Source organism: Seriola lalandi, unplaced genomic scaffold (genome assembly GCF_002814215.2).
Source record: "Seriola lalandi dorsalis isolate HSWRI2012SDOR001 ecotype SW California unplaced genomic scaffold, Sedor1 jcf7180002053898, whole genome shotgun sequence".
Classification (NCBI taxonomy): domain Eukaryota; kingdom Metazoa; phylum Chordata; class Actinopteri; order Carangiformes; family Carangidae; genus Seriola; species Seriola lalandi.
In genome coordinates this window covers 1,321,072-1,343,794 of record NW_019524451.1, presented here as the reverse complement: position 1 = coordinate 1,343,794, position 22,723 = coordinate 1,321,072, and the positions used below count along the sequence as shown (strand labels likewise).

Below are 22,723 nucleotides of genomic sequence, written 5' to 3'. Positions count from 1 at the left end.
CCTAAACAGAACCTGGTGTCTGTCCAGCTGTGTGGTGCCTTAGTGAATAACACAACACATGAAAAACACCAAAAATAAAAATAAATAAATAAATGTAATACATTTTTGCACAGTAGCTCACAGCACGTACATCACGCTGCTCACGTCAATGCATTTCAACAAAACTGAACAAGTAGAAGCGGCCACAAAGATATCTCACATCACGTGATGAGAGTCGCATTCAAGAAAAATGTGAAAATGACCTCTAATATATAATATGATAATATAATTTAATATAACTTGTTTATACAGTAAAGTACATGCAGTACAGAACATGGTTTGGTTGCACAATCACATCATGAATCCACCATCATTGTGGAGACTGTAGATAAAAAAGTCAAAGCTGACTGAAGCAACACCAACAACTCTCTCTGAGGACATACCAGCTTTGAAATATGTAAACTACGGTCTGTTTAATTCATGCTGTACAGGCTGATCTCAACAACAGCACAGAACAAAGTTCCCCCGACCATTAAAAGGGAAATTCAAAGAAGTGTATATTTTGACACCAACTGCATATTAACAATGTGCTATGAAGTAATCACTTAATCTTTTATAATTATCAGCAAATGGAGCAATTTCAGGTTGGGTGTGCCATTAAAACCAGAGTGTGGCTGACTGCTGCAGACTCTATTTGTTGCCTAGGATTTTGGCGTGCAGCAGGGGATTTCCTCGCCACATACGTCTTTTTTCTTCTTTCCTCTTTTAACTCAAAGATGGCCTGACAACAGCTGCGCTCACACATACGCAATGAACTGAGACACTGACAAGAACAGACAGCTGTCTTGTACTTTTTCTTCTGCATTAGCAAGTATACAACTCCAACTGAGACACATGAACTGAAGTGTAATGTTAATACAGCGGAGTGAAAACAACGTTTTATCTTCGCTCATTTACATGCGTAGGTGTATAGATGTTTGTTCAGTGATGGTAGGTAGACAGGTGGCTGAGGAAGTCATGCTATATCTCTACAGTGTGTTTGAATGTAAACAAGCAGAGTAGTTTTTAATTCAAAATGGTGAAAGAAAGAGAAAAGACATCACTTTTTTATTTAATTGATTTAATTCAGGTACATCTGATACTGTAAAATCACAGTAATAATTGGACGGCCAACAATCTAAAGGCACTGATTGAGCACTTGCTAGTCTCAAATATGCTGTACACATGAAGCTCCTTTCTAATCTAATGGGGACATCTTAGTGTTACATATGACTCTGTAAAAAAAAGAAAAAACAAGAAAGAAAAAAGAATTCAGTTCAGACGGGGCAGAACGATCAGACGTGAGAGCAGAAGACTGGCTTGGTAGGCTGGGAGGTCACAGGTCACTTGGTTTGGCTGAGGAGTGGCGGCAGTTAGGAACAATGATGATAGAGACTGACGTTAACCACCAGTTTCACTCTGCAATCGCTCTTTGTCTCGTGGTTTGTCTCTGAAGTCTGTGAACGAAGCTGCAGGGATGTGACAAGTTTAATCTTCCCCTCCACAAAGCACCAACAGAGTTTTACGGTAGTCTCCTGAGGTGTCACCCTGAACAATGATGAGAAAAAACACACACACACACACACACGCACACGCACACACACACACACACACACAGATGGAGCTTGAATTCATGGAAAATACAGTGTTCATCGTGTTTATGTCTGCTGACATTTGGTCATCACAGAGCTTAAAGTGAACAGCAGGGTTTACTTCTCTCTCTTCTCACTCACACAACAGGAAAACACTGTTCATGGTTCGCTACCGTTGAATGAATGAGAGTCAGGGGGACAAACAGAAGTCTGCAAAAGTCACAAAATCAACATCAAAAAATGACTTTAGAGTGGAATTACCCTTCATATCAGCTGAGACTCACAGACAGAGACCTCTATCTTTATAATCATCATCAAAATTATATAAGATTGCCTCTTTTTAAAGAAATAGTTCCTCATTTCAGGAATTAGGTTTACTTGAGAGTTACAGTAGACGAGAAGATCGATACCACTCTCATGTCTGTCCGGTAAATATGAAACTACATACAGCAGCTGGTTAGCTTATCATGCAGACCAGAAAGAGACAGATACTGTCTGAAGGTAAATAAAGGAAGAAGGCAAACAAGTTTATTTGTCACCTGATGACACCTGATCTGCGGTTTCATTGACACTAGCTTTTCTGTACATTGGATGAAAGTGCCAATTTCTCAATTGTATTTTCTTGAATCAGAGCCTCTTTTGCAACTGAAACTGACAACCTTAAAATACGCTATTAAAAAGTACTGTCTTGCTAAGGAGATGTACGCTAATGCACAAAAGACTGTAATTGTCCACTGAATACACACTTCAGAATAAACAGTATACAGCAATCATTACTGTTGCGTAATCTGATAATATTTCTGGTAAAGCCAATCCAGGGTACCCTGCTGATTTCATTTGTAAATTATTATAGAACAGTTTCTGTGTACTTCCTGTCTCTGTGGCCGTCAGCCAATCACACAGGATATAGAGAGGAAGTTGAACCATACACGGGAAATTCCTAAACAGCTGTGTAGTGGTCACAGACCCATAGTCCACCGCAGGAAGCTATAGATTAGAGTGCCCCACAAGTCCACCACAACAGCAGCAGAAGCAGAAGCAGCAGGAGATGAATGTGCAAAACACATTCACACACAGTTACAGAGCAGGACAAGTTTAGTGAGACAAAAACTCCACAGAGAGACACACACACACACACACACACACACACACACACACACACACGAGATGAGAACACCACAAACCAAGCAGGTGTGTTAGTTGACAAAGGCTCAGACTTACAATCATAGTTTCTACCTGGATGAATTCATGGAGGGAGGTGTCTTGTGTTTCCTTGAACTCTTTACGAACGTTGAAAAGGTCGATCTCGCTACGGGACACCATGATGCGAATCAGCGCTCTGTCGTCTGTGCCAAGGCCCTGCGGCAGAGTTTGACAGTTATTTCTTGACAGTTACAGTAGCTGCAAGTGTCTGAGCGTGCTCAGCAGCAGTAATACCAAAAGAGTACACAGAATAAGACACAAAACCTAAATATATTACATGCATCAGCAAATATGGCTTTATCACTTGCTTCATCTGGGATCCAAGGACCTGGTCATGTGTTATAGGCCTGCAATAATAATTATACAATTGCATAAACTTATTTAAAGCACTATGAATCAATACCTTCATGGCTTTGTACAAACGGTCTGCAAAGTAAGAGGGCTGGTTCTTTACACTGCGAACTGCAAAGAGAGAGCAGGCAGAGTATGAGGAGGAGTCACAGAACAGATTCTGTCAGCAGAATGAATTGTGATACACCACAGGGCGAAAGTTTGATGTCAAAGTTGGTCATTACCTATTGCATAAAAAGCATTTTTCACATCTCCCGACATTTCTTTTTTAATAATTTGTTCAATGTCCTTATTGGAGCGTCTGACAAACTCCTGGAATACTGTGAATAGAAAAGAGCATGATCAGTTTTATATGTATATATATATATCTTTTTGTTCAATCAGTGCATGACTGTGATCCATCTGTTTTGACCTTTACCTCTCCGGAGATGAGGGAAGCTCCTGGTGCACAGAATACTCATGAATTTCATCTCCATGTCATCAGACTCTGCATTGCATGCATCGGCTAGTTCCTAAAAAAAAGTTTGGGAGTAAGAAGAGGAACAAACATTTAAACCCATTCTTCTGTTTCACCTTTTGAACACGGCAAAACTTTTACAAAAATCTCATGCACTAAATCACCTGAGCATCTTCATTTACTCTTTCCACATCTGCAGGGCCTTCCTCTCTTGCACCCTGAGCAGAATAGAGAAGGTGAAAGGCAAATGATTAATAATTCACAACTTTCAGTTGTCATAGTAGTGGGTCACTGAGAATAGATTGTTTTTTCTTCAGTAACTAATTCTGAAAGAAAGCTGTGGAGGTGATTACGATGACCTTTTTGTTCTATGCAACCACTGAGTGGGTGTGGAAATTAAACACAGTCTGAGTTCTCATGATGATAAACATTACCTGCACAAGAGAAACAAGGATGCGACAGAAGTGGCCTGATGTGTCTGACTGAATGGCTTCCTCCAGAGACTTTTTATAACCTGTGAAATGATACGGTGCATGTAGAAGCTTTTTCTAAAACAAGAAGGTGACCTTAAAGCCATTTTTGGTGTCACACTCACCAGCCTGATAGGCGGCATTCATGGCGTGTATCTCCTCGTTGCTCCTGGTGACCAGGATCTCGATCAGAGCGTGTTCATCTGTCCCAGCTCCCTGTTAAGATTCATTTTCAAAGGCAAAAAAAGACAAAGCAGTTTTATGAAGGCAACAACAACAACAACAAAAAACAACCACATAAACAAGCACCGCACTGCTATGAGGAAAGCACATGTGAACTGTGCCTCCTCACATATACCGACAAAATCCACGGTTAGAATTTTAATGACAGACCTTTCCTAATACTGTGTTGATCATATTATGCCCTTGAATCAATGAGGAAGTGTCTGGACTGATTCACAGTTCAGCACATTGGCCCTTTCAATGCTTAAGGCCATTCAAGACTTAGAAATACAGCAAATAGGTGTTGATTTGTATTTTGACTCTATGCCTTCTAATAAGCAAACTACCAAATCCCTCTGCACTCAGTTCTTGTCTGTTCAGAGTAAAGGATGAGTCAGCTGTCTACATAAGGAAATCCAGTCAGTGTTTGATGAGCTATAAACACCTAAAATGCAAAGTTATTTGACTCCCAAATACTTTCTGTGTGAGATGTGCTGGATCAGTTGTACCTCCATTGCCTTCCTCATCATTTTGGCATCAAACTCTGCAGGGGTCAGCATGAGCCCGATGATCAGCCTCTCTAAGTTCTTTGACAGTTCAGACTTCAGGTCTTTCATCAGATCCTGAGAGAAGATCAAACATATCGAGTTGTTACAAATTCACCACAGGAAACACTTTGAAGCAAATAACCAATGAGATTTTTTAAAAATTGTCTCTCAGTTTAACAGATGTACGTGTGCATCGAAAAATGAAGATGCAGTAAGTAAGATGTTACATCTTCATTAATCTTTGATTTATTTTCAATTATTCATCTCTCTCACCCTTCCCAGTAGGGATTTGAAGGCCTGTCTGATCTCTTGCCTCTGGGCATTGCTTCTCTGTGCAACAATGTCAATGATTGCGTCTTCATCTGTTCCTGTGGTCGAGAAAGATGCAACAACGGTTGTAAAATGCGCCTTGTAAAATTCTAGTAACAGTGCTTTAGTTTTCAGGGTTGCGTACCGAATCCCTTCATAGCTTTCCTCAGTGCTTGTGCATCAGCAGCAGGGTCGAAATTGGGTGCGGGGCGAACTGTTGGCCTTAGCTGACGTGGTGGAAATGACAAAATTAGAAGAATAAGATCCACTATTAGACATACACACATACAAACTGAGGCCGTTTCAGATACACACTCGGTTATCCTTGCCTTACATACACCAGATCTGTGAGCTTAAAGCGATTAACAAGCAAAGCATGCAAAATGGACAATTTCCCATAACTGTTTATTGTTGATTGTTGTTTGTAGATCATAACAATTCTGAATCAGCAAACTAGGGTTTATGATAATAGTCTCTTGACATTTTAGGGGGAGTGTGCCTTCTTGAGGTCAGAAGCCATGACACCACCAACAATGAAAAGGTGGGTAGGCTGAAACACAACTCAGTCATATAAAGCGTTAGTGAGAAGCCTTTTGTTGTCAAAAATGTTTAGATCTTTTTGACATTCACTGGCTCCTGGGATGAAGCGAAGCAAACAGTGGCTTTGGGAGCACATTATAACAAAAACTATTTGTATTTCAGCGAACAGCATTCTGATCCTATCCACTATTGGACAAAGCCTTCAGTGTGCACTCTCTGTGGCAGTGTTATCAGCACAAGTTCGCGGCAGCGCGAGACGCAGATCATTGCAGGGCCAGCGGATAATTAAGATGCATGCCACTGCCAAGCCAAACATGCAATGTCACATCTAAAGTGAGAGCAAATGGGGGCCCAAACCTGGACTTTGGTCATGGAACTTAATTCCCACATCTTGTAGGCTATCTGAGCAGCTTCAGGGAAGAACTCTCCAGCTAAGCTGTAATGATCAGTTTGACACAACACAGCACACTCAGCAAAGCCAAAACCTCAAGCTGTATATGGTGGGTACATTTCTAGGAAAAGGAATCTATTTTAATTTCTATTTTACTTTGAAACAGTCTTTAGATATCAGCATCACCAAACCGTTCATTTATCATTTGACATCAAGCTTCTCCTATAAACATATTTTGCCGTCATGTTATTCCAGGAAACAATAACTCCTGAAGGTGGTGCTTTGACTCCCCCATGTGGTTACTGCTGTTGCCTGCAGCCATACTTCAACTTACTCATCATCTCCTCCACACAGATTGAGCAGGGTCCTCTTGTAATCCCCTGATGTGTCGTCCTGTTAGGTTTAAACATACACAAAATTATGTTAATCTCAAATATTATTTAATTCTAAGAGAAAATCTTCGTAGCTCATTTCCAACCTTAATCATGTTATAAAGTGATTTCTCGTATATGAGGCGGAAACACTCTCGAATGTCCAACATGTCGATTTCAGAGCGAGAAATCATGATCCTTATCAGGGTGTTGTCAGCTGTGCCGAGACCCTGGAAATGAGGGAGAGGAGGTGTTGAAGAAGCAGGTATAATGTGGCCGCAACAAGCAGTCCAAACCAATTTTAAATACAGAAGACAAATGTGTTATAATGACTGTGTTGCTGTGGCATATCTGTCTACAAATAGGTTGGAACTAGACTGAATGGCTATTTTTAATAAGTGTGTGTTTACCTTCATTGACTTGTAAAGGCGCTTGGCAAAGAACATGGGAACGCTCCTGATGCACTGGACTGTGATACAATATCAGAAGAGAGTCCTGCATTAATTAACAGCTTGACATTTCCCAACCCTGAGTCATAAAGTGGTGCTTTCACTGCAGTAGTGTGCTGTGTGTCGAGTGCCTCTCACCAACAGCCAACATCAGCCTCTCAAAGTCTCCAGACAGCTCGCCCTTGATGCTGTCCTCGATGGTCGTCTCTGCGATCTTCTCGTAAGCCTCAAAAACTAACAGACAGACAGGAAGGCAACATTACATGATGTTTGTATCTTACTGTTGGATGATGGATTGGTGTGCGGGAACTGTCATTTCAGTCATGTAAAGGTAATACCAAGTGCTCATAGCTTTGAGCGAACTGCATTCACAAAAAAACTGGCTGGCCTGTACTGAAGCAGATTCATCAGAAGTTACAATTCCCTCCTTCACCTGATATCTTTCTTCCTGCCTTCTCCTAAAAGAGGCTCCCATCCAGTCAGGGACATTGCATGTTTTCCTGTGATGCTCATTATCTCTGTGACACACACATTTAAACTTCAGCTCTGAACAGCAGGCCCTCAGTATGGCACAGTAGTGGAGGAGTGTTACTGTGTTGAAATTAACCACAACTCATTATTCTCCCATTATACACTAACAACAACTTTTACTCTGCCATTAACCCTTGAGAGACATAAGGTCACAGTGTGAACGTGTTGGATGCCTCACTGTTGTGTTAATTTCCCTGACAGCTGTGCTCACCCATGTGAAGGTGGGTTACACTGCGGTTTCCCAGGATCATAATGAATTTGGCCTCGTCGGTTCCCCACTGCTCCTCTCCTGCTGCATACAGGTCCTACGCAGAGGTGAGAAAACACAGGGTGACATAACCATTGTAAGCAGGGCAAATCGGCTTTAATTGGTAACCTAATCTTACATTGCAAATTAATATCATCTGTGTTTTTGTTTTTTATTATAAATTGAATATTGAATGACATTGATGTATATTGAAACAAGACCATTAAACTGTCACCATTATGTCACTTTCAAATAAAAATATTACCACCCTGCTCCGCTGGATGATTCTTTTCTCACCTAAAGTTACAGCACACTTTAAAAAATTCAGTGACTTTTTAAATGGAGGATGTATTAAGTCGAAAAAGACAAGTAATTAAATTTTCAAATCCTCACTTGCGCATCCTGCTCCACCAAGTCTGCATCCACCACTCCTGACTCATCTCTGGTCCCCTGATGAGAGCACAGTCACCATCAGACCACAACAACACGCTGCAGATGGGTCAGTGGTTAAAGGTGCAGTGGCTAAGACAGTCACAGAATGGCTGACTGGATATTTCCCCGGTGATCACATCAACATCTGAGTGAACTGACCTGAAGTAAAACAACCAGCATCTTCTTAAAGTGACCTGAAGTGTCCATGATTACGTCCTCCTCCATGTCACTGCCATAGGCTGAAGACACAGATATCAATATAAAATCTTGACAGATGCTAATCAAGTGATTTGCTTATTTAAAATGCCATCTTATTTAACAGGCCTTACCATCCTTGTATGCTGCAACCATCGCATGCATCTGTGTGTTATTTCTAGACGCAAGGACTTCAATCAGGCACCTCTCGTTTGTTCCAACTCCCTTAAAACAGAGCATGAAGTGAAATACAAAGTAGCTTCTGCTTCACTGGACAAGACTGGAGTGTGAGAAAGAATCTGACTATGAGGTAAATGTCTTACTTTAATTGCATCATGGATTTCTTTGGCATCATGGTAGGCCGGAGTTCTCATCAGACTGACGATGAGACGTTCAAATTTGCCTGTCAGCTCATACTTGAGATCATCAATCAGGTCCTAGTGAAAGAAATTACTTCTGTCTAAAAATGTAGGAACTTACAATATGGCATGACATCTCAGAAAATAGAGTTTCTATTGTTCTCTTACCTTTCCAAAGCTGCACTTGTACGCTGCAATGACTTCCTGCCTCTGTGCATTGCTTCTTGAGGTGACCAGGTCCAAGATGGCATCTTTGTCACTACCTGAGGAACACAAGGCAACATTTTCAACAACTGCCATCTCAGGCACATATCAGAATCTGATCCCCGACTGTATTATTGTCACTTCTGCCGGGTGACATTCTTTGTTTGACCATTCAGCCGACGAGGGGATAAGTTGAAAGACGACCTTTGCGCCTCCATGGCCAAACATCACGGAGGAGTGAGGCTCTCACTCACCAATGCCTTTCATAGCATTGTAAAGGGCCTCAGCATCAGCGGTGGGATCAAAGTCCGGAGCATCTGTTATTGTGCCTCTGAACACCTGTAAGAAAAATAGTTCAAATGTTTTTCAGAGGTGAGACATTTTAAAGTGTGATGATACAAGAACAAAGTGTGCAGTGATGTCCAGGATGTTTGGAGCACTGACGCGATACATAGAAATGCAACTTTTGAATTCTAAAGTTAGTTATAGATAAAGAATTTATAAAATACATGGTCGCATTATCTCTCTATCCGAGCCTCTGCGGTGACTCTGAATACCCCAGTGCATCTGAAGCAGGATTTCTAATTATGTTTGGGATGTTTTCGGGGGAGAGAGTCTAAACTGTGGCTATGTGTCACAGTGTTGTTAACAGCCTCCAACTGGGCTGCGGTTACTGGGGTGAGGTTACCAGCCACAGCTCAGGGAAGTCTAAAAGTCATAGCAACAACAATCGTGACAGAGAAAAAAGAAGGTGCAGCCATGGGAAACAACACTGCTTTTTAAAGGCATAAGACTGTAGTTCTTGGTAAGGGATTAAAAAGGTAGCATGGCTCTAGATCCAAAACTGTTAAATGCACTGCCATGAAATTTGGCACAAACCTTCATGGTCCCCAGAGGATAAAGCCTAATAACTTTAGTGACTCTGTGGATTCTGTGGATTGCAATAATGTTTGCTACAGACATTCATGTACCATTCAAGAAGAATGGCAATGACTTTGGTGATTCCTCAACTTTTCGTCTACAGTTGTCATCTGGTCAAAAATTTAATTTATTTAAAAATATATTTATTTATTACTAATAACAAAATACTTACAAACTTAATGATTTTTGTGATTCCCATCAGCCTCAGGTGCACTTTGTGCTTAGTGCACTGTAATGTTAGCTTTGTCATTGTGAGCATGTTAGCACACTGATGTCAGCATTTAGTTCAAAGCTCCACCGTACCTAAGCAGCCTATAGCTTCACAGAGCCACTAGCATATCTGCAGTGTTTGCTCCCTCAACAACCGTTAGGACAACAACCATTGGCAACACCTTCTTTTTCTTTTTCAGCTTATAGAGCTAAAAAAAAGAGGTGGGATGTGAACCCTCTCGACTAAAGGTGAAAAGATTAGGACTCCCAATACACTTTGCTTTTTCAGCATCACAGGTTTTTACTGAATATCCCACAGCAGGGCGTCTTGCAGGGTGTGAGTAGGGGACTGAGTAAAAGTGGCAGGACACCGAGACAGGAGGTGAAGCCAAGTTTGCCATTACAACAGCTGACACTACTTGCACATGTCCCACCCTCAGCAGATCAGAGGAAAACCTGCTGCTGCTGTGTGAGTGTGTGTGTGTGTGTGTGTGTGTGTGTGTGTGTGTGTGTGTGTGTGTGTGTGTGTGTGTGTGTAAGGGCGGTACAGTTGTGTACCAGTGACATGGAGTCAGGTTGCACACAGGGCACACCTCCCTTTGCAGGGGTCCTAACATACAATGTAGAGTATACGAACAGTCTTCATCAGGCATGTAAAGAAATCTGAAGCTCTGCATAAAGATGTTACAGCTCACACTTATGAATATAATCATAGCTGTGTCATTTTGCTCCTATCAAGTTGCGGTGTAATAAACTCATTCACAGTGGCAATTAAAAACATTTGGCCTATGCACTGGAAGCTCAAACTGCAGCTGCTGCCGTAGAGATTCCTGCTGCATTGAGGCAGTCAGCCAAAATGTTTTCTCCACCCTGCTGAGGGGCCACTGCACATGCTCTGATCCTCGCCTTCACTACAGCGACCATCACTCTTCACGACAGCTGGAGAGTTTCACCCACATAGCAACAAACACACAAATACCAGCCCCTAGCAACGGGCTTTTACATTAAACTAATGACATTTCTTGTGATTGGTCTTATGTGGAAAAACACTAAAATGGATTTAATATTATGAGCTAAATTTCTACCACTCCTTAGGTGCTGTTTATTTCTTCTCTTACCGGGGCCACGACTTAGCAGAGTATAATTAAGAGCAAGTTTGTGTTTCACCTCAGGAAGTACCAGAATGGCATGGCACTGACTTACAGCTCGGATAATAAAGCTGGATACCTGCCACAAGGTTTAAATGATTCTCCCATTGACTTTGGAAAGATGCTGTCAGGTGTGTCTATCAGATGTGCAGGAGCCACAGGTAGCAATGACACCCTACACTGCTGCCTTTATGATGGGGGAGGACTCACATGGTGGCAGGTGGCAGAAAAATGACCTCACTCTGTCCACACCTCATTCAATGGTACACTAAACCATCAATGTACCAAAGACACAGGATCCGGTCAGCAGTATAATATACTCCACATACCGCAAAATGAGAAAGGTCCAGTCTACTTACCATCTCTATATTTGGTCTTCTGTGTCAACACTGTGCAGGAATCAATAGTTTCGGGCCTAGAGAGAGAGTGAGAGAGAAATGCTGATGTAGGACCTGATAGCTGCATTGCAAAACATCTGTGCCCTAGTGAAGGTGTTATTCCCCTCTGATATGTGTTGCAAAGAGACACGATGATGATGATGATGATGATGATGATCTCTCCTTTCCTGAGCAAATCTAATGAGGTGGTCTGTTCAGTCTCTGGCCTGACAGCTGATTAAAACTGATCACTACACACAGTAATTCTGAGCAAGAGCACAGCAGCACAGGGCCAGAACCTGAACAGGGAGACCATTTTCTATTAGACTTGACCTCATAATCACCTAAAATGAAATCTTGGTGGTGGAATTTGCATTAAATCAGCTGGCCTATACCTATAATGCATCCATTCAGACAAGTTGAGCATATGGAGGCACAGCTACTGTGGAGAAAGGAGTTCGGCTAACTTTCACTTACTATATTTCAGAATTTCAGATTGTAGAGTTACAATGCATGGATGCAATAAGATCCAGATAATATCAGTTTGAAAGCACACATTTTGTTTGACACATGTAGACTTTGTTCAGGTTTTCCACAAAGAAAAGAGAAGAAAAAAATCCATGCTGGGTTTAAATGCTGCACTGTTTGTTTAAGACAGAAGAGAAGCTCTCCAAAAATAGCATGCACAGTTTAACTTGATGTCAGAATCAAGGTCTGGGGGGACCGGGCCTCTATATAATCAGAGCCACACCCTTCTTCTGGACCCCACACTGTAGAAGAAGCTTTACAGACTGATAACTAACTTTAGATTTTTTCTTTAACTTTAAGCTTTGCTCGGAGACAAAAAAAAGCAAGTTTTACATACACTGATCTACCTATTTCTCACATTCACTTATTTAATCACATCAGGGGTATATTGCTGGCTGCTGCAATTCATTGGCACATTCAATAATGAATCAGCAAACTTCTCCGGTGTGTTTCTAACGCAGTATATCGTCTCTGAGATCAGACTAAGGAAGAATCACAAGAGCAGAATACTGCTTACCTTCTCTGTGCAGGACGTGTCGGTGTGGGTGAAAGTGGTCCTGCTGTCTTTGCTCTGTCCACGCTAACCCAGTCAGTCTGTCTGTCTGCCTGTCTGTCTGTCTGTCTCCTCCGGTCAGACTCAAGCCGTCCCGTTACGTGTCCTCTGTGACGCAACGACTGCAGCGCTCCCTCGCGCAGCTTCTCTACAGTATGTGTGCGTGTGTGTGTGTGTGTGTGTGTGTGTGTGTGTGTGTGTGTGTGTGTGTGTGTGTGTGAGAGAGAGAGAGAGAGAGAGAGAGAGAGAGAGAGAGAATGCAGCTAGGCAAAGTCTTACGGTAAAGAAATGACTATTTAAAACCTATGTGACCGGGTAACATGACAAACAGACAGGGGCTGCGCACTTGAATTACGCACACTTTTAAGCACACCTTTTCTGCAACTGCTGCAGCGTCTGAAAGACGCAGACCACCAGAAGCTTCCTTTCCAGCATGTATTCATCCTACAGACAAATAGACAAGGCATATACCTCTTTTTAAAAACATTTAAAGGCAACTTAAAGACGTGAAGCAGCAGTTAAACATCACCTTATTCTTGGAGAAAGTCCACTTTCACTCTAGAGTTGGAATTTAGCCTGTGAACTTTGTCATAAGACAAACTTCAAATGTGATTTTAACAGAGGGGAGGTTGCTGGCACTGATGTGGGAGTCAGTTTGCTCTATTTCTGGCCTGTCAGGCGTCTATTCCAGTAAATGGGGGAGAGACACCAGCATAGTTAGGGGGAAAGGGGGGAGGGAGAGAGGGAGAGAGAGAGCAAGACCATGTCAGCATTGTGGCCTACAGAAGGCAAAATTCCCAAAATACAAAATGAATGAAACTACCACTCAAAGTATCCCATAAACTCCCTGTGGTGCTGTGACAGGAAACACAGAGGGTGATACAAATTAACGTCATGCCTGCTATTAGAAATAATTTGACCCTGATAGTGAGAGATGAGAGAGGAAGAAGAGGATCCAGGCTCACACTTCATAGCAGAGGCATGACACATGACTTTCATCCTGACTGGAAGGCCACCCCGGTGGCATAGCTTTCGCCTTGCTTTGTGGTTACAGTGTTTCCCTCACGTCACCTGACCTCCACTCACAACATGAATGACACTTTTTTTTAAGCATGCCTCTATCTGAAGTGTTCATGCTGTACCCAGAATATCAAGGAAATATGGTTGTCTGACCTGTTTTCCCTTATTCTTATGTCTTCATATCATATTATCCCGGTGTGACTTCAACTTTCCCTCCACCGGTGCTCAGAGTGAGAGGGGACCATATGAGGTAAACACAGTTAGAGGTGGGAGGCTTCAGTGATTAAATGTAACTGTTGTATACTGACCTCTTCTGCTTTGAAAATGCATTGCACACTGATCACGAGAACCTCACTGTATTTCAGGCAAAGCAGGGAAAATTGCTTAACACCAGTCCAAATATAATCACCAACAACCCCGAGGGCATAAAATAAGGCTATTCATTTACATTAAAAACTGTATTCTGATCATCAAAGTGTTGATTGAATCCATTATTTCACATTATTTTTTAACTAATCTAACCAACGATAGGCATTTGAAAGTATGGAATCAAAACTTATGAAAGCAAAAAAAAAAATAACAAATGAAGCAAGCACAAAAGCATTTTTGACATTCTGAATAGGATTTGCTGTTCACAATTCTCACCCTGTGCCTTCCATGCAATAATGAGCACATTATGATCCAAACTGGTCGGGAGTGAGAAAGGCTACTTTGTGAGTAATTCCATTGAGTGGGAGGGTCACACAGGCCAGTGTTGTATATATCGCAGTAAAAATCATGTTTCCTTCATCCAAGTCAACAGCACGGATGTTTTTGCTTCACTGCGCTGTTTTCTACTCACAGTCACCAGTCACTCCTCGTGGGACTGCAGACAAGGTATGAAGAACTTGTGTATCTACTGAATGAAATTACCATCAGCAAGACAAATTCAAATCCATGTGCTTTGCTTTTAATGTCGGACAGTCATATTTATATGTAATGCTGCATCTGAGATGTGTCTTTAAATGCACAGTGCAGCCATAAATAGCACATTAATGAACATTAACTGAGCTTCACTGTGATCAAGATCAACCCATCATAAAGGTGAACATCACGTGCATAGTAGCTGTCATTTAGATAAGCATTACCCCATTGTACTTCTGAAAACGGTATCTCAGCCAGGACGATCTGCAGATACGAAGCCTGAGCTTTAAGTTTGGTCAAAGGTACTTTGACCGTCCACACAGGCTGCGTTTCCCACTCGCCTCCTGCCTGCTGAAGCAGATGCCAGAAGGGATTAGGTGAGCTGAAATCCCCTGATGGGAGATGAGAAGGCGAAAGCTACCTCTCAAAGAGTAAGTGTGCAGCCTGCTGCATGCATAAGCCATGAAAGCTGCTTTGTCCTCCACTGTTTCATTAACTCACAGGGCCATTAGTGTGGCAGGCTCACACCTCCAGGTAGAGATGGGGACAGGGCTTTTTGAGGGCAAGCAGGCAAACTCCAACGCAGCTGCAGTGATAAGTTCAGGGTCTTGTTTCTAAGCAACACATAAATGTAAACACACACAGTATAGTGTTATGTTTTGCATTATGTATTGTCTGATAAGAAAAATAACCGTACTGGAGATAAAGTATGTGTAAAAAATGTATAGTTTGTTTTTCTCAGTTTTTATGATTGCCACATTCAGACTTTTTTTTTACTGGTTCCATTTAACGAAGGACAAACTCCAAAGTCATAGAAGAATGTGTAACTTAAAGTCTCGGATTATCTTGAAGTCATAATCATTAAAAGATTATCAAACGCACAGCAGCTTTCACTTACATTAAAATCATGAGTTACTCACATGAGTTCACCCTTTTTGTACAAACCTTTTTGCTCCAGCACAGTGTGTGATCGGAGGTAAGACCCCATCTTTATGTGTGTTTTTAATTTTACTTTTTCATCTGGTTTTAGCTAAAGTAGCCCTGAGAGGAGGGATGATACTGCTCTGGTGAGGTGAGAACACACTTTGCAAAATTAAACAAAACATTAATTTTTTTTATTGCCAGGGAAATAATGACTTAAAATCATATCCTCAGCTATCCTCAGAAATGTTCAAGGAAGTAATTGTGTAAGTTACTGAAGGTTGAGTAAAGTACAGTCCCTGAGCAGGGCGTTGTTTTCTGCGTTGTGGGCGGCAATGAAAACTCCAGGCATCAGCACTATCATATCAGGGGGGTGATAAAGAAGGGCACATATAAAAGAATAATGCGATTTAAGGGAATGACGGGTCCTATTAATTGTCTCTTCTAAGCACACCTGTGAAGCAGGGGACTGCACAAACAAGGTGAGTGAATTCTTTCTTCTATTATGCTTAATTCAAATTTATTACGATAAGCCATTTCAGTTACATTTATTATACAAATCATTTTGAATTGTGTCTGTAAAGCCACTGTTACACTATAAATATATATATATATATATAAATATATAGTTTGATTTCAATTTGAATATAATGTTTCACTGAAGAGAAAATGTTCTAACATGGGGCTGACCTGACAATTATTCACTGACATGTTAACTGATCCACCCATTCCTTGCCCTCTCCTCTCCCCCCCACTCTACCTTCCACTTACTCCCACTTTCTCAGTATCATCACACTGCACTCCCACCTGTCTCTTCCTATATAATTCCCTCATCTTTCCTCATCCCGATCCAAACCCCCTAGAAGCATGCCGCGCAGCTTAGTGAAGTCCATTCTGGTGAGCCTGTCTCGGAGGAAGCCCCTGGAGCCCGAGGGGGAGCAGTCCACGTTTAACCGATGCCTGACCACTCTGGACTTGGTGGCCCTCGGTGTGGGCAGCACCCTGGGAGCCGGGGTCTACGTCCTGTCTGGAGAGGTGGCCAGAGACACTGCAGGGCCCAGCATCATCGTCTCCTTCTTCATCGCTGCTCTGGCCTCTATATTTGCCGGGCTGTGCTATGCAGAGTTTGGGTCCCGGGTTCCCAAAACAGGATCAGCATACCTTTACAGCTATGTGACTGTTGGAGAGCTGCTGGCTTTTATCACTGGCTGGAATCTGTTGCTCTCCTACGTCATAGGCAAGTGCAATACACAGAATTTGTTTGTCAATTGTAATATAAATAGATAATTAAGTCTATTATTCAATATCTTAGTTCATGAGAAGTATTACTTTTCTAATAATTATTGTGTTGAATCAAAGGTGATTTTTATTTATTTTTTTGCCTTTATTTGCCAAATATGAACAAGAAAATATTATTTGAACTTACTCTGTGTCTTAATCTTAATATATGACTAAAACTTGCTTTCATCCTCTGAAAGGAAACAAATATTATCCTCTTATGTAACACGTTTGGTTCACTGAGAAAAACAAAACCCATAAATGATCAACCATCAACATGAGACTGTTAAACGATCCGTGACCTTTCACCAGCTGTTGAAGGAAATTCATAATGGCTCTTTTAACAATAAAAGTTCAAGTTTGCAAATTCACTTTGAGCTTGTGCTCACTCAAAATCCTGTTTTGCTTTTACCGCAGCTTGTTAAATTCATTGCTTGCATGTAAATAACCCCATAAAGCCATTTAAAACAACTGAGTCATAAAGTGTGAAAGGCGCATAAAAGGAAATATCAGCATCCGTGTTTTCTGTTTATGACTACAGTGAAGTGGTGACTCAGGCTGATTAGTTTATTGCTTTTTCCTCTCACCATCTCTTCAGGCACATCCAGTGTTGCGTTGGCGTGGAGTGGGACATTTGATGACCTCATAGGGGGCGTCATATCAAAATACTTAGAAGAAAACGCAGCCATGGGCCTACCTGGTTTGGCGCCTTACCCAGATGTCTTTGCTGCAGCTCTCATCTTGATACTGTCAGGTAAAACGAAGACACTGTGGCGTCGTTATGGTGGTGACAGTAATACATACAAAAATCATTCACTTCATTAATTTTTTTTTTTTTTTTTTTCTGTGAAGGTCTGCTGGCTTTTGGAGTGAAAGAGTCAACGACAATCAACAAGATCTTCACAGCAATCAACATCCTGGTGCTGCTGTTTGTGACCATCTCTGGGTTCATCAAGGGAGACATCTCAAACTGGCAAATCAGTGAAGAGGCTCTGCTTAACGCCACGGCCGAACTCAAGTAATGTTAAGGACCAATATAATACTGTCTGTGTTTGGTAGCATGCACCGTCCTTTACGTCCTGGTTATCTCACTGTAAATAATCGTAATGCTGTCTCCCTCCATGCAGAAACCTGAGCTCTACTGCCAATATAACAAGTGTGTATGGAACTGGTGGCTTTTTCCCTTATGGCCTCGGTGGAACCCTGGCTGGAGCTGCGACGTGTTTCTATGCTTTTGTTGGATTTGACTGCATCGCTACAACGGGTGAGAGGAAAACTTGTCTTCTTATCATTATCAGGCTGTTTCTGTATTGTTAGTAGAGTTAAAATAGGCTTTAGCCAGTATGGGACAAAAAGTGCTTAATGTATATATTCACTGACACAGTAGATTGAACAACAGTGAAGTTCCATACAATTTTAATGAAATTTAAAAATGTGCCCAATGTTGCACTCTAAGCATGTATTTCAGGTTGTGATTGAACTGCAAGGATTTTGCATGTTACAATGAATTAAATATTTTTCATTTCAGCAGCTAATTGTACAAAATATTACAACAAAATGTTCAATAATATCTATCCAGATTTGGCCTGAAAATAAAAATGTCCACCTACTAAAAAATGTACAAAAAACAAAACAAAACTTTCAGCCACATCTCATGGTCTTCATTGGCGACAAAACAGTTTGGTTAGTTTTCATGAAGATAGTCTTGTTGTTATCATGTGACCTTAGTGTGGATTTCCAGTTATGTGATAACAGGTGGTTGTATATGATGGGGAGATAGCATATCATATACAACCACTAGTTATCACATGACCCAAATCTCCATAATGAAGGCCGTGGGATGTGTTTGAAAGCTCCAGAGATTGGGTACCTTGTAGTAAGACTTTCTTTTGTCAAACAGCAATATTAACACATTACGTGACAAATGTTACATCAATTTTTTTGTATTACTTTAGCTTTAAAACTACTTCAGACACGTTTGTGGGATGATGCTCATCATGTGACAAACGGCATTAAAAGTGTCCCTGACCTCTGTGTATCGGTCTCCACAGGTGAGGAGGTGAAGAACCCTCAGAAGTCTGTACCTGTCGGCATCGTGGCCTCACTACTCATCTGTTTCGTGGCGTACTTTGCCGTGTCTGCTGCTCTCACCCTGATGATGCCCTACTACAAGCTCAGTGAGAAAAGCCCCCTGCCGGTGGCCTTTGACTACGTCGGCTGGGGTCCTGCCAGATATGCCGTGGCTGTGGGGTCGCTTTGTGCCCTGTCCACCAGGTAAGAACGCACTGGTAGCAGGGTCACAGTCGTGTGATGTGACTGTATAATTTATGGGCTGAAATTGTTTTACATTTTTTAGCCATTAGCACCAGGCTTGTTGGTCTAATGGTTAGTTGGTCAGTCCAGCATTTGACTGAAATATCTCAACAACTGATGGATGGATTGCCTTCAAATCATGAAAGATTATCTAAGAACATGCCACTGACTTTACTTCGTGAAGGAAATACAAAGCTAGTGCTCAGTTAGCTCCTGACTTAAATGAACCATTGCTAATATTATACCACTTGTCGACTATAATACATCACCATCATATATAATACATCAGTCAGTGTGATGAAGGAAAGAAACATGATATTACAGATATGTAATGAAGACACACCCACACACGAGGTCTCAGAAACATGAGATAAACACAGTCAGGAAAGGTGGAGGAGTCCGAATGAAATTGCCACTGGAAAGAAAATGTTATCTGAGTTAACAGAGCCGTCACACATCTTCAGTGGCTCCACCAGCCTCCAGTTCTAAAATCTCTGCTGTAGTTCTTGGAACTAACCAAGTGCGATCTGCAGCAACATGTACTGAAGTAATCAATTTCACACAAACTTGGAAAGCATTTGAGGCTCCTACATGGTGTGCATTGCCACCTGGTGAATTGACTGCTAACTCAGCTTAGCCCAAGAAGATGAAAATTTGTTATGTGTCCTACAAATAGGAAGTGTCTGACAGAATGAAAGAAAAAAATAGCATGATTTCAGTGAAATATATTCATTGTAACATAAAGTGACCCTGCACTTTCAAAACTAAATCTCTCAAGGTCAAAAGTTTTATTAAGCCTCCTGATAGTGCTTCTGTTGAACAAGTTGCCAACAAGTGGCGCTTGTATCACCAGTACAGCTGCTGGAAGTTTTGTTTTGCTTGTTTGCCAGACCAGATAAAACGACATAATATATATGATTAAAAACTTAGATGTGTTTGTTTTTGTCTCTCCAGCCTGCTGGGTTCCATGTTCCCGATGCCCAGGGTGATGTTCGCCATGGCAAGAGATGGCTTGCTTTTCCAACCCCTGACCAAAGTCACCGCCAAAGGCAGCCCTGCTGTTGCTACAATCTCATCTGGAGTTGTGGCAGGTACAGATGCTCCAGCTGTTCATAAGGCCCTGCGTACATGTGCCGAAACTTGACGTAACTCTGTGTTCTCTGTTTGTTCTCTTTTAGCCATCATGGCTCTGCTGTTTGACCTGGAAGCCTTGGTGGAAATGATGTCCATCGGCACGCTGTTTGCTTACACACTCGTGGCCATATGCATCCTAATACTGAGGTACATTTATTTGTTTATATTCTCCTGCCGCCTTTACACAGAATGTTGAGCAAAACTTATATTACATATTTATTTTCTTTGCAATCAAGGTACCAGCCGAGTCCATCAGAAGAATCAGATCTGCAGATCATAGAATCAAACACCAAATTTGGTTTCCTGAAACCTCCGTCAACGCCCAACTCATCCACCTCACAGACAGTCACAATCTTGACTGTCACCTCTGGTAAATCAGAGATTATGGATGCACTTCTGGCTTCTCAAATTTCTCCTGACAGGTTCATGATGATGACCTTCGCCTCTCTAGGCCATACATCTCTCATTCATCATTTTCTTCTGCAGTTGCATGTGTGGTTGGACTGTGCATCACCTTGACTCAAGCCATTGATGCTCTGTCCCGTGTGGAAGCATGGAGTGTGGCGCTTGTCTGCATCCTTGTCTGCATCCTGCTGCTCCTCCTTTTCCTCATCTGGAGGCACCCACAGAATCCCACCAAGGCATCTTTTATGGTGAGTATTTTAAATGTGGGAATCTTGTTTATTTTCAAGCTAGCATCAACTGGAAAAGTTTTTCACATCTTCTTTTTTTTCTGATTTCATAGGTGCCTTTACTCCCTGCTCTGCCTTTAGTGAGTACACTCATCAATGTCTACCTGATGGTGCAGTTAGGCGCAGACACTTGGTTAAGATATGCTATCTGGATGTTAGTGGGTAAGACTACATTTCTGCTCGAACGGTTTAGAGGGTTTTTATTGAGTTAGTTGCTGAACTGTAATAATCACCCGCTCCTCTCTGCAGGTTTACTCATCTACTTTTTCTACGGGGTTTGGAACAGTGTTCAGAGGAAGCGTCTCAGGAACAACCAGATGAGTGTTGAAACCATCAGCAGCAAAATGGACAATACATCCAAAACATACATTGATAAAGAAGAAAAATTCTGAGCTTGTTTTGGAGCGGAGAGACACTGATTCAGATGTTACAGTGAGTAACTGCTTTGAGTTTGTAACTGATGTTTTATATGCACTGGTGCTGATCTGTTTCTGCAGTGTTCAGTTCTCAGTCTCTGAGAGTGTCAGGGTGACAGGGGCACAGTGCAGGCACATGGACAGACGAGCCAATCTGTTTTATTTCATACTGACATTTATTATATGTTGATGGAGTTTGTAATTTATCGTAATATTTTTATTGCCATTATTGAAATGCTGCCTGACATATTTTTGGACTTTCCAGATGTTCAAGGCGTAAAGAACAGGGAATGCAGACATTTCATAAAGATGTGTGTGCAGGAATCGTTACAGATCTCTGAGCACACTTTTAAAAATTTGAACTCCACTCCCTGCTCATTTTCATATCATTATTAATCACATTTACCTGTATATTCTGTATGAATGTCAGAGCCATGTCCCGGGGCTGCTAAATCTACTATAAGAGAAGTTCTTACGACCATATTTAAAAAGAAAAAGAAAAAAAGGGCTAAAACAAGTTCCCGTAGATAATTACACTTTTATTACACCTAAATAACAAGTTTACACTTTTCAAATCAATTGTAAAATGTGAAAATTTATTGCAATTTTATACAATTTTATGATTTTAGAGAACGAGAAATGTTTTTGTTTTTTTATAAATATAAATTTATAGTGTTAGACTGAAGAATATGTACAATGTAGATACAGAAAACCTTTTGTGAAGTGTCATATTTTTTGTTCTTGTCCTGTTTAAAGATTCACTTTATTAATTGTTTGTTGTTTAAAATTGTAAATATATAAAAAAAAAAAAAAAAAACTGTACATGATTTCTAATTGCATGTTGTAAATGTATTCCTTAATTAAAAAGAAATAACCCTGTTTTCAAGACAACTACAATTCGGAGTAATTTTCTACAGCGTATGTTGACATATTAAAAAAAAAAAAAAAAAGTCCACTTCCACTCATAATCTTGGATAAAGAGCCAGAGACGGCTCAATACCCAGAGTTCACTGGGAACAAAAGAGCCTTTCACAGCAGCTTACCTGTGTCATGTTCAAAATCGTGGCTTAGCCAGTCACTCAAAAGGAGAGGTTGACATTGCTCCCACTGGGTACAGCATGATATAATCACACATCTAAAACTTTTATTTCTTTTCCTCTTTAGAAACATGTAATCTAATGGGGAGCAATCAGTTAATATAGAGAAAGTGAATGTGGGCCACTGAAAGAGTGTGTTGTTTATTGTCAAGTCAAGCCTAAAATCATCTATGAAGGCTTTAATTTACACAGCAGATAATTTTGTAGCATTTGACGTATGAAACACTCAAAAGTGTGAGAGAATAAAGAGCTCAGCATCACAACATGATAAGCGTTGTATAGTTTTTCATGTTTGGTTTTGTGTATTAGATGTAGGCTAAAGC

The 22,723-nt window shown here is 41.2% G+C and overlaps 2 protein-coding genes across 6 annotated transcripts; one reads left to right on the top strand and one right to left on the bottom strand.

The window, feature by feature from the left end:
- Positions 1 to 1,182: 1,182 nt before the first annotated feature.
- Positions 1,183 to 13,070, bottom strand: anxa6 (annexin A6). Of its 3 annotated transcripts, XM_023402148.2 has the most exons (26): positions 13,000 to 13,070; positions 12,591 to 12,774; positions 11,528 to 11,583; positions 9,144 to 9,228; positions 8,854 to 8,948; positions 8,650 to 8,763; positions 8,461 to 8,551; positions 8,291 to 8,370; positions 8,093 to 8,149; positions 7,664 to 7,757; positions 7,060 to 7,155; positions 6,883 to 6,941; positions 6,580 to 6,702; positions 6,436 to 6,494; positions 6,068 to 6,146; positions 5,316 to 5,397; positions 5,135 to 5,229; positions 4,823 to 4,936; positions 4,217 to 4,307; positions 4,056 to 4,135; positions 3,786 to 3,839; positions 3,583 to 3,676; positions 3,389 to 3,484; positions 3,217 to 3,275; positions 2,832 to 2,969; positions 1,183 to 1,566 (listed from the first exon to the last, which is right to left on the bottom strand). In XM_023402148.2, the coding sequence occupies exons 3-26, from the start codon at positions 11,528 to 11,530 to the stop codon at positions 1,507 to 1,509; spliced, it is 1,998 nt and encodes a 665-aa protein (XP_023257916.1). In that variant the 5' UTR covers positions 11,531 to 11,583; positions 12,591 to 12,774; positions 13,000 to 13,070; the 3' UTR covers positions 1,183 to 1,506. The 3 variants fall into 3 exon arrangements, with proteins under 3 accessions (XP_023257916.1, XP_023257917.1, XP_023257918.1); XM_023402149.2 differs by lacking the exon at positions 13,000 to 13,070 and having other exon boundaries at positions 12,591 to 12,778; XM_023402150.2 differs by lacking the exon at positions 13,000 to 13,070 and having other exon boundaries at positions 2,847 to 2,969.
- A 1,370-nt stretch (positions 13,071 to 14,440) lies between these two features.
- On the top strand, positions 14,441 to 22,194 carry LOC111652071 (cationic amino acid transporter 2). 3 transcript variants are annotated; one of them, XM_023402196.2, is made up of 14 exons: positions 14,441 to 14,522; positions 15,580 to 15,621; positions 15,920 to 15,952; positions 16,256 to 16,707; positions 17,347 to 17,502; positions 17,601 to 17,766; positions 17,876 to 18,012; positions 18,800 to 19,022; positions 20,016 to 20,152; positions 20,240 to 20,342; positions 20,432 to 20,565; positions 20,682 to 20,848; positions 20,941 to 21,049; positions 21,137 to 22,194. In XM_023402196.2, the coding sequence occupies exons 4-14, from the start codon at positions 16,338 to 16,340 to the stop codon at positions 21,277 to 21,279; spliced, it is 1,845 nt and encodes a 614-aa protein (XP_023257964.1). In that variant the 5' UTR covers positions 14,441 to 14,522; positions 15,580 to 15,621; positions 15,920 to 15,952; positions 16,256 to 16,337; the 3' UTR covers positions 21,280 to 22,194. The 3 variants fall into 3 exon arrangements, with proteins under 3 accessions (XP_023257964.1, XP_023257965.1, XP_087029039.1); XM_023402197.2 differs by lacking the exon at positions 14,441 to 14,522 and having other exon boundaries at positions 15,214 to 15,621; positions 16,334 to 16,707; XM_087172913.1 differs by lacking the exon at positions 14,441 to 14,522 and having other exon boundaries at positions 15,214 to 15,621.
- Positions 22,195 to 22,723: the final 529 nt, after the last annotated feature.

Excerpts from the sequence above, each read along its gene's own strand:
- LOC111652071 (XM_023402196.2), top strand. The coding sequence starts at position 16,338 with ATGCCGCGCAGCTTAGTGAAGTCCATTCTGGTGAGCCTGTCTCGGAGG. Across the intron at positions 19,023-20,015 it reads CTTTGTGCCCTGTCCACCAG|CCTGCTGGGTTCCATGTTCC; the intron begins GTAAGAACGCAC and ends TTGTCTCTCCAG. Across the intron at positions 20,849-20,940 it reads CCACCAAGGCATCTTTTATG|GTGCCTTTACTCCCTGCTCT; the intron begins GTGAGTATTTTA and ends CTGATTTCATAG.
- anxa6 (XM_023402148.2), bottom strand. Across the intron at positions 6,495-6,579 it reads CACTTTATAACATGATTAAG|GACGACACATCAGGGGATTA; the intron begins GTTGGAAATGAG and ends TAAACCTAACAG. Across the intron at positions 4,937-5,134 it reads TCAAATCCCTACTGGGAAGG|GATCTGATGAAAGACCTGAA; the intron begins GTGAGAGAGATG and ends ATCTTCTCTCAG.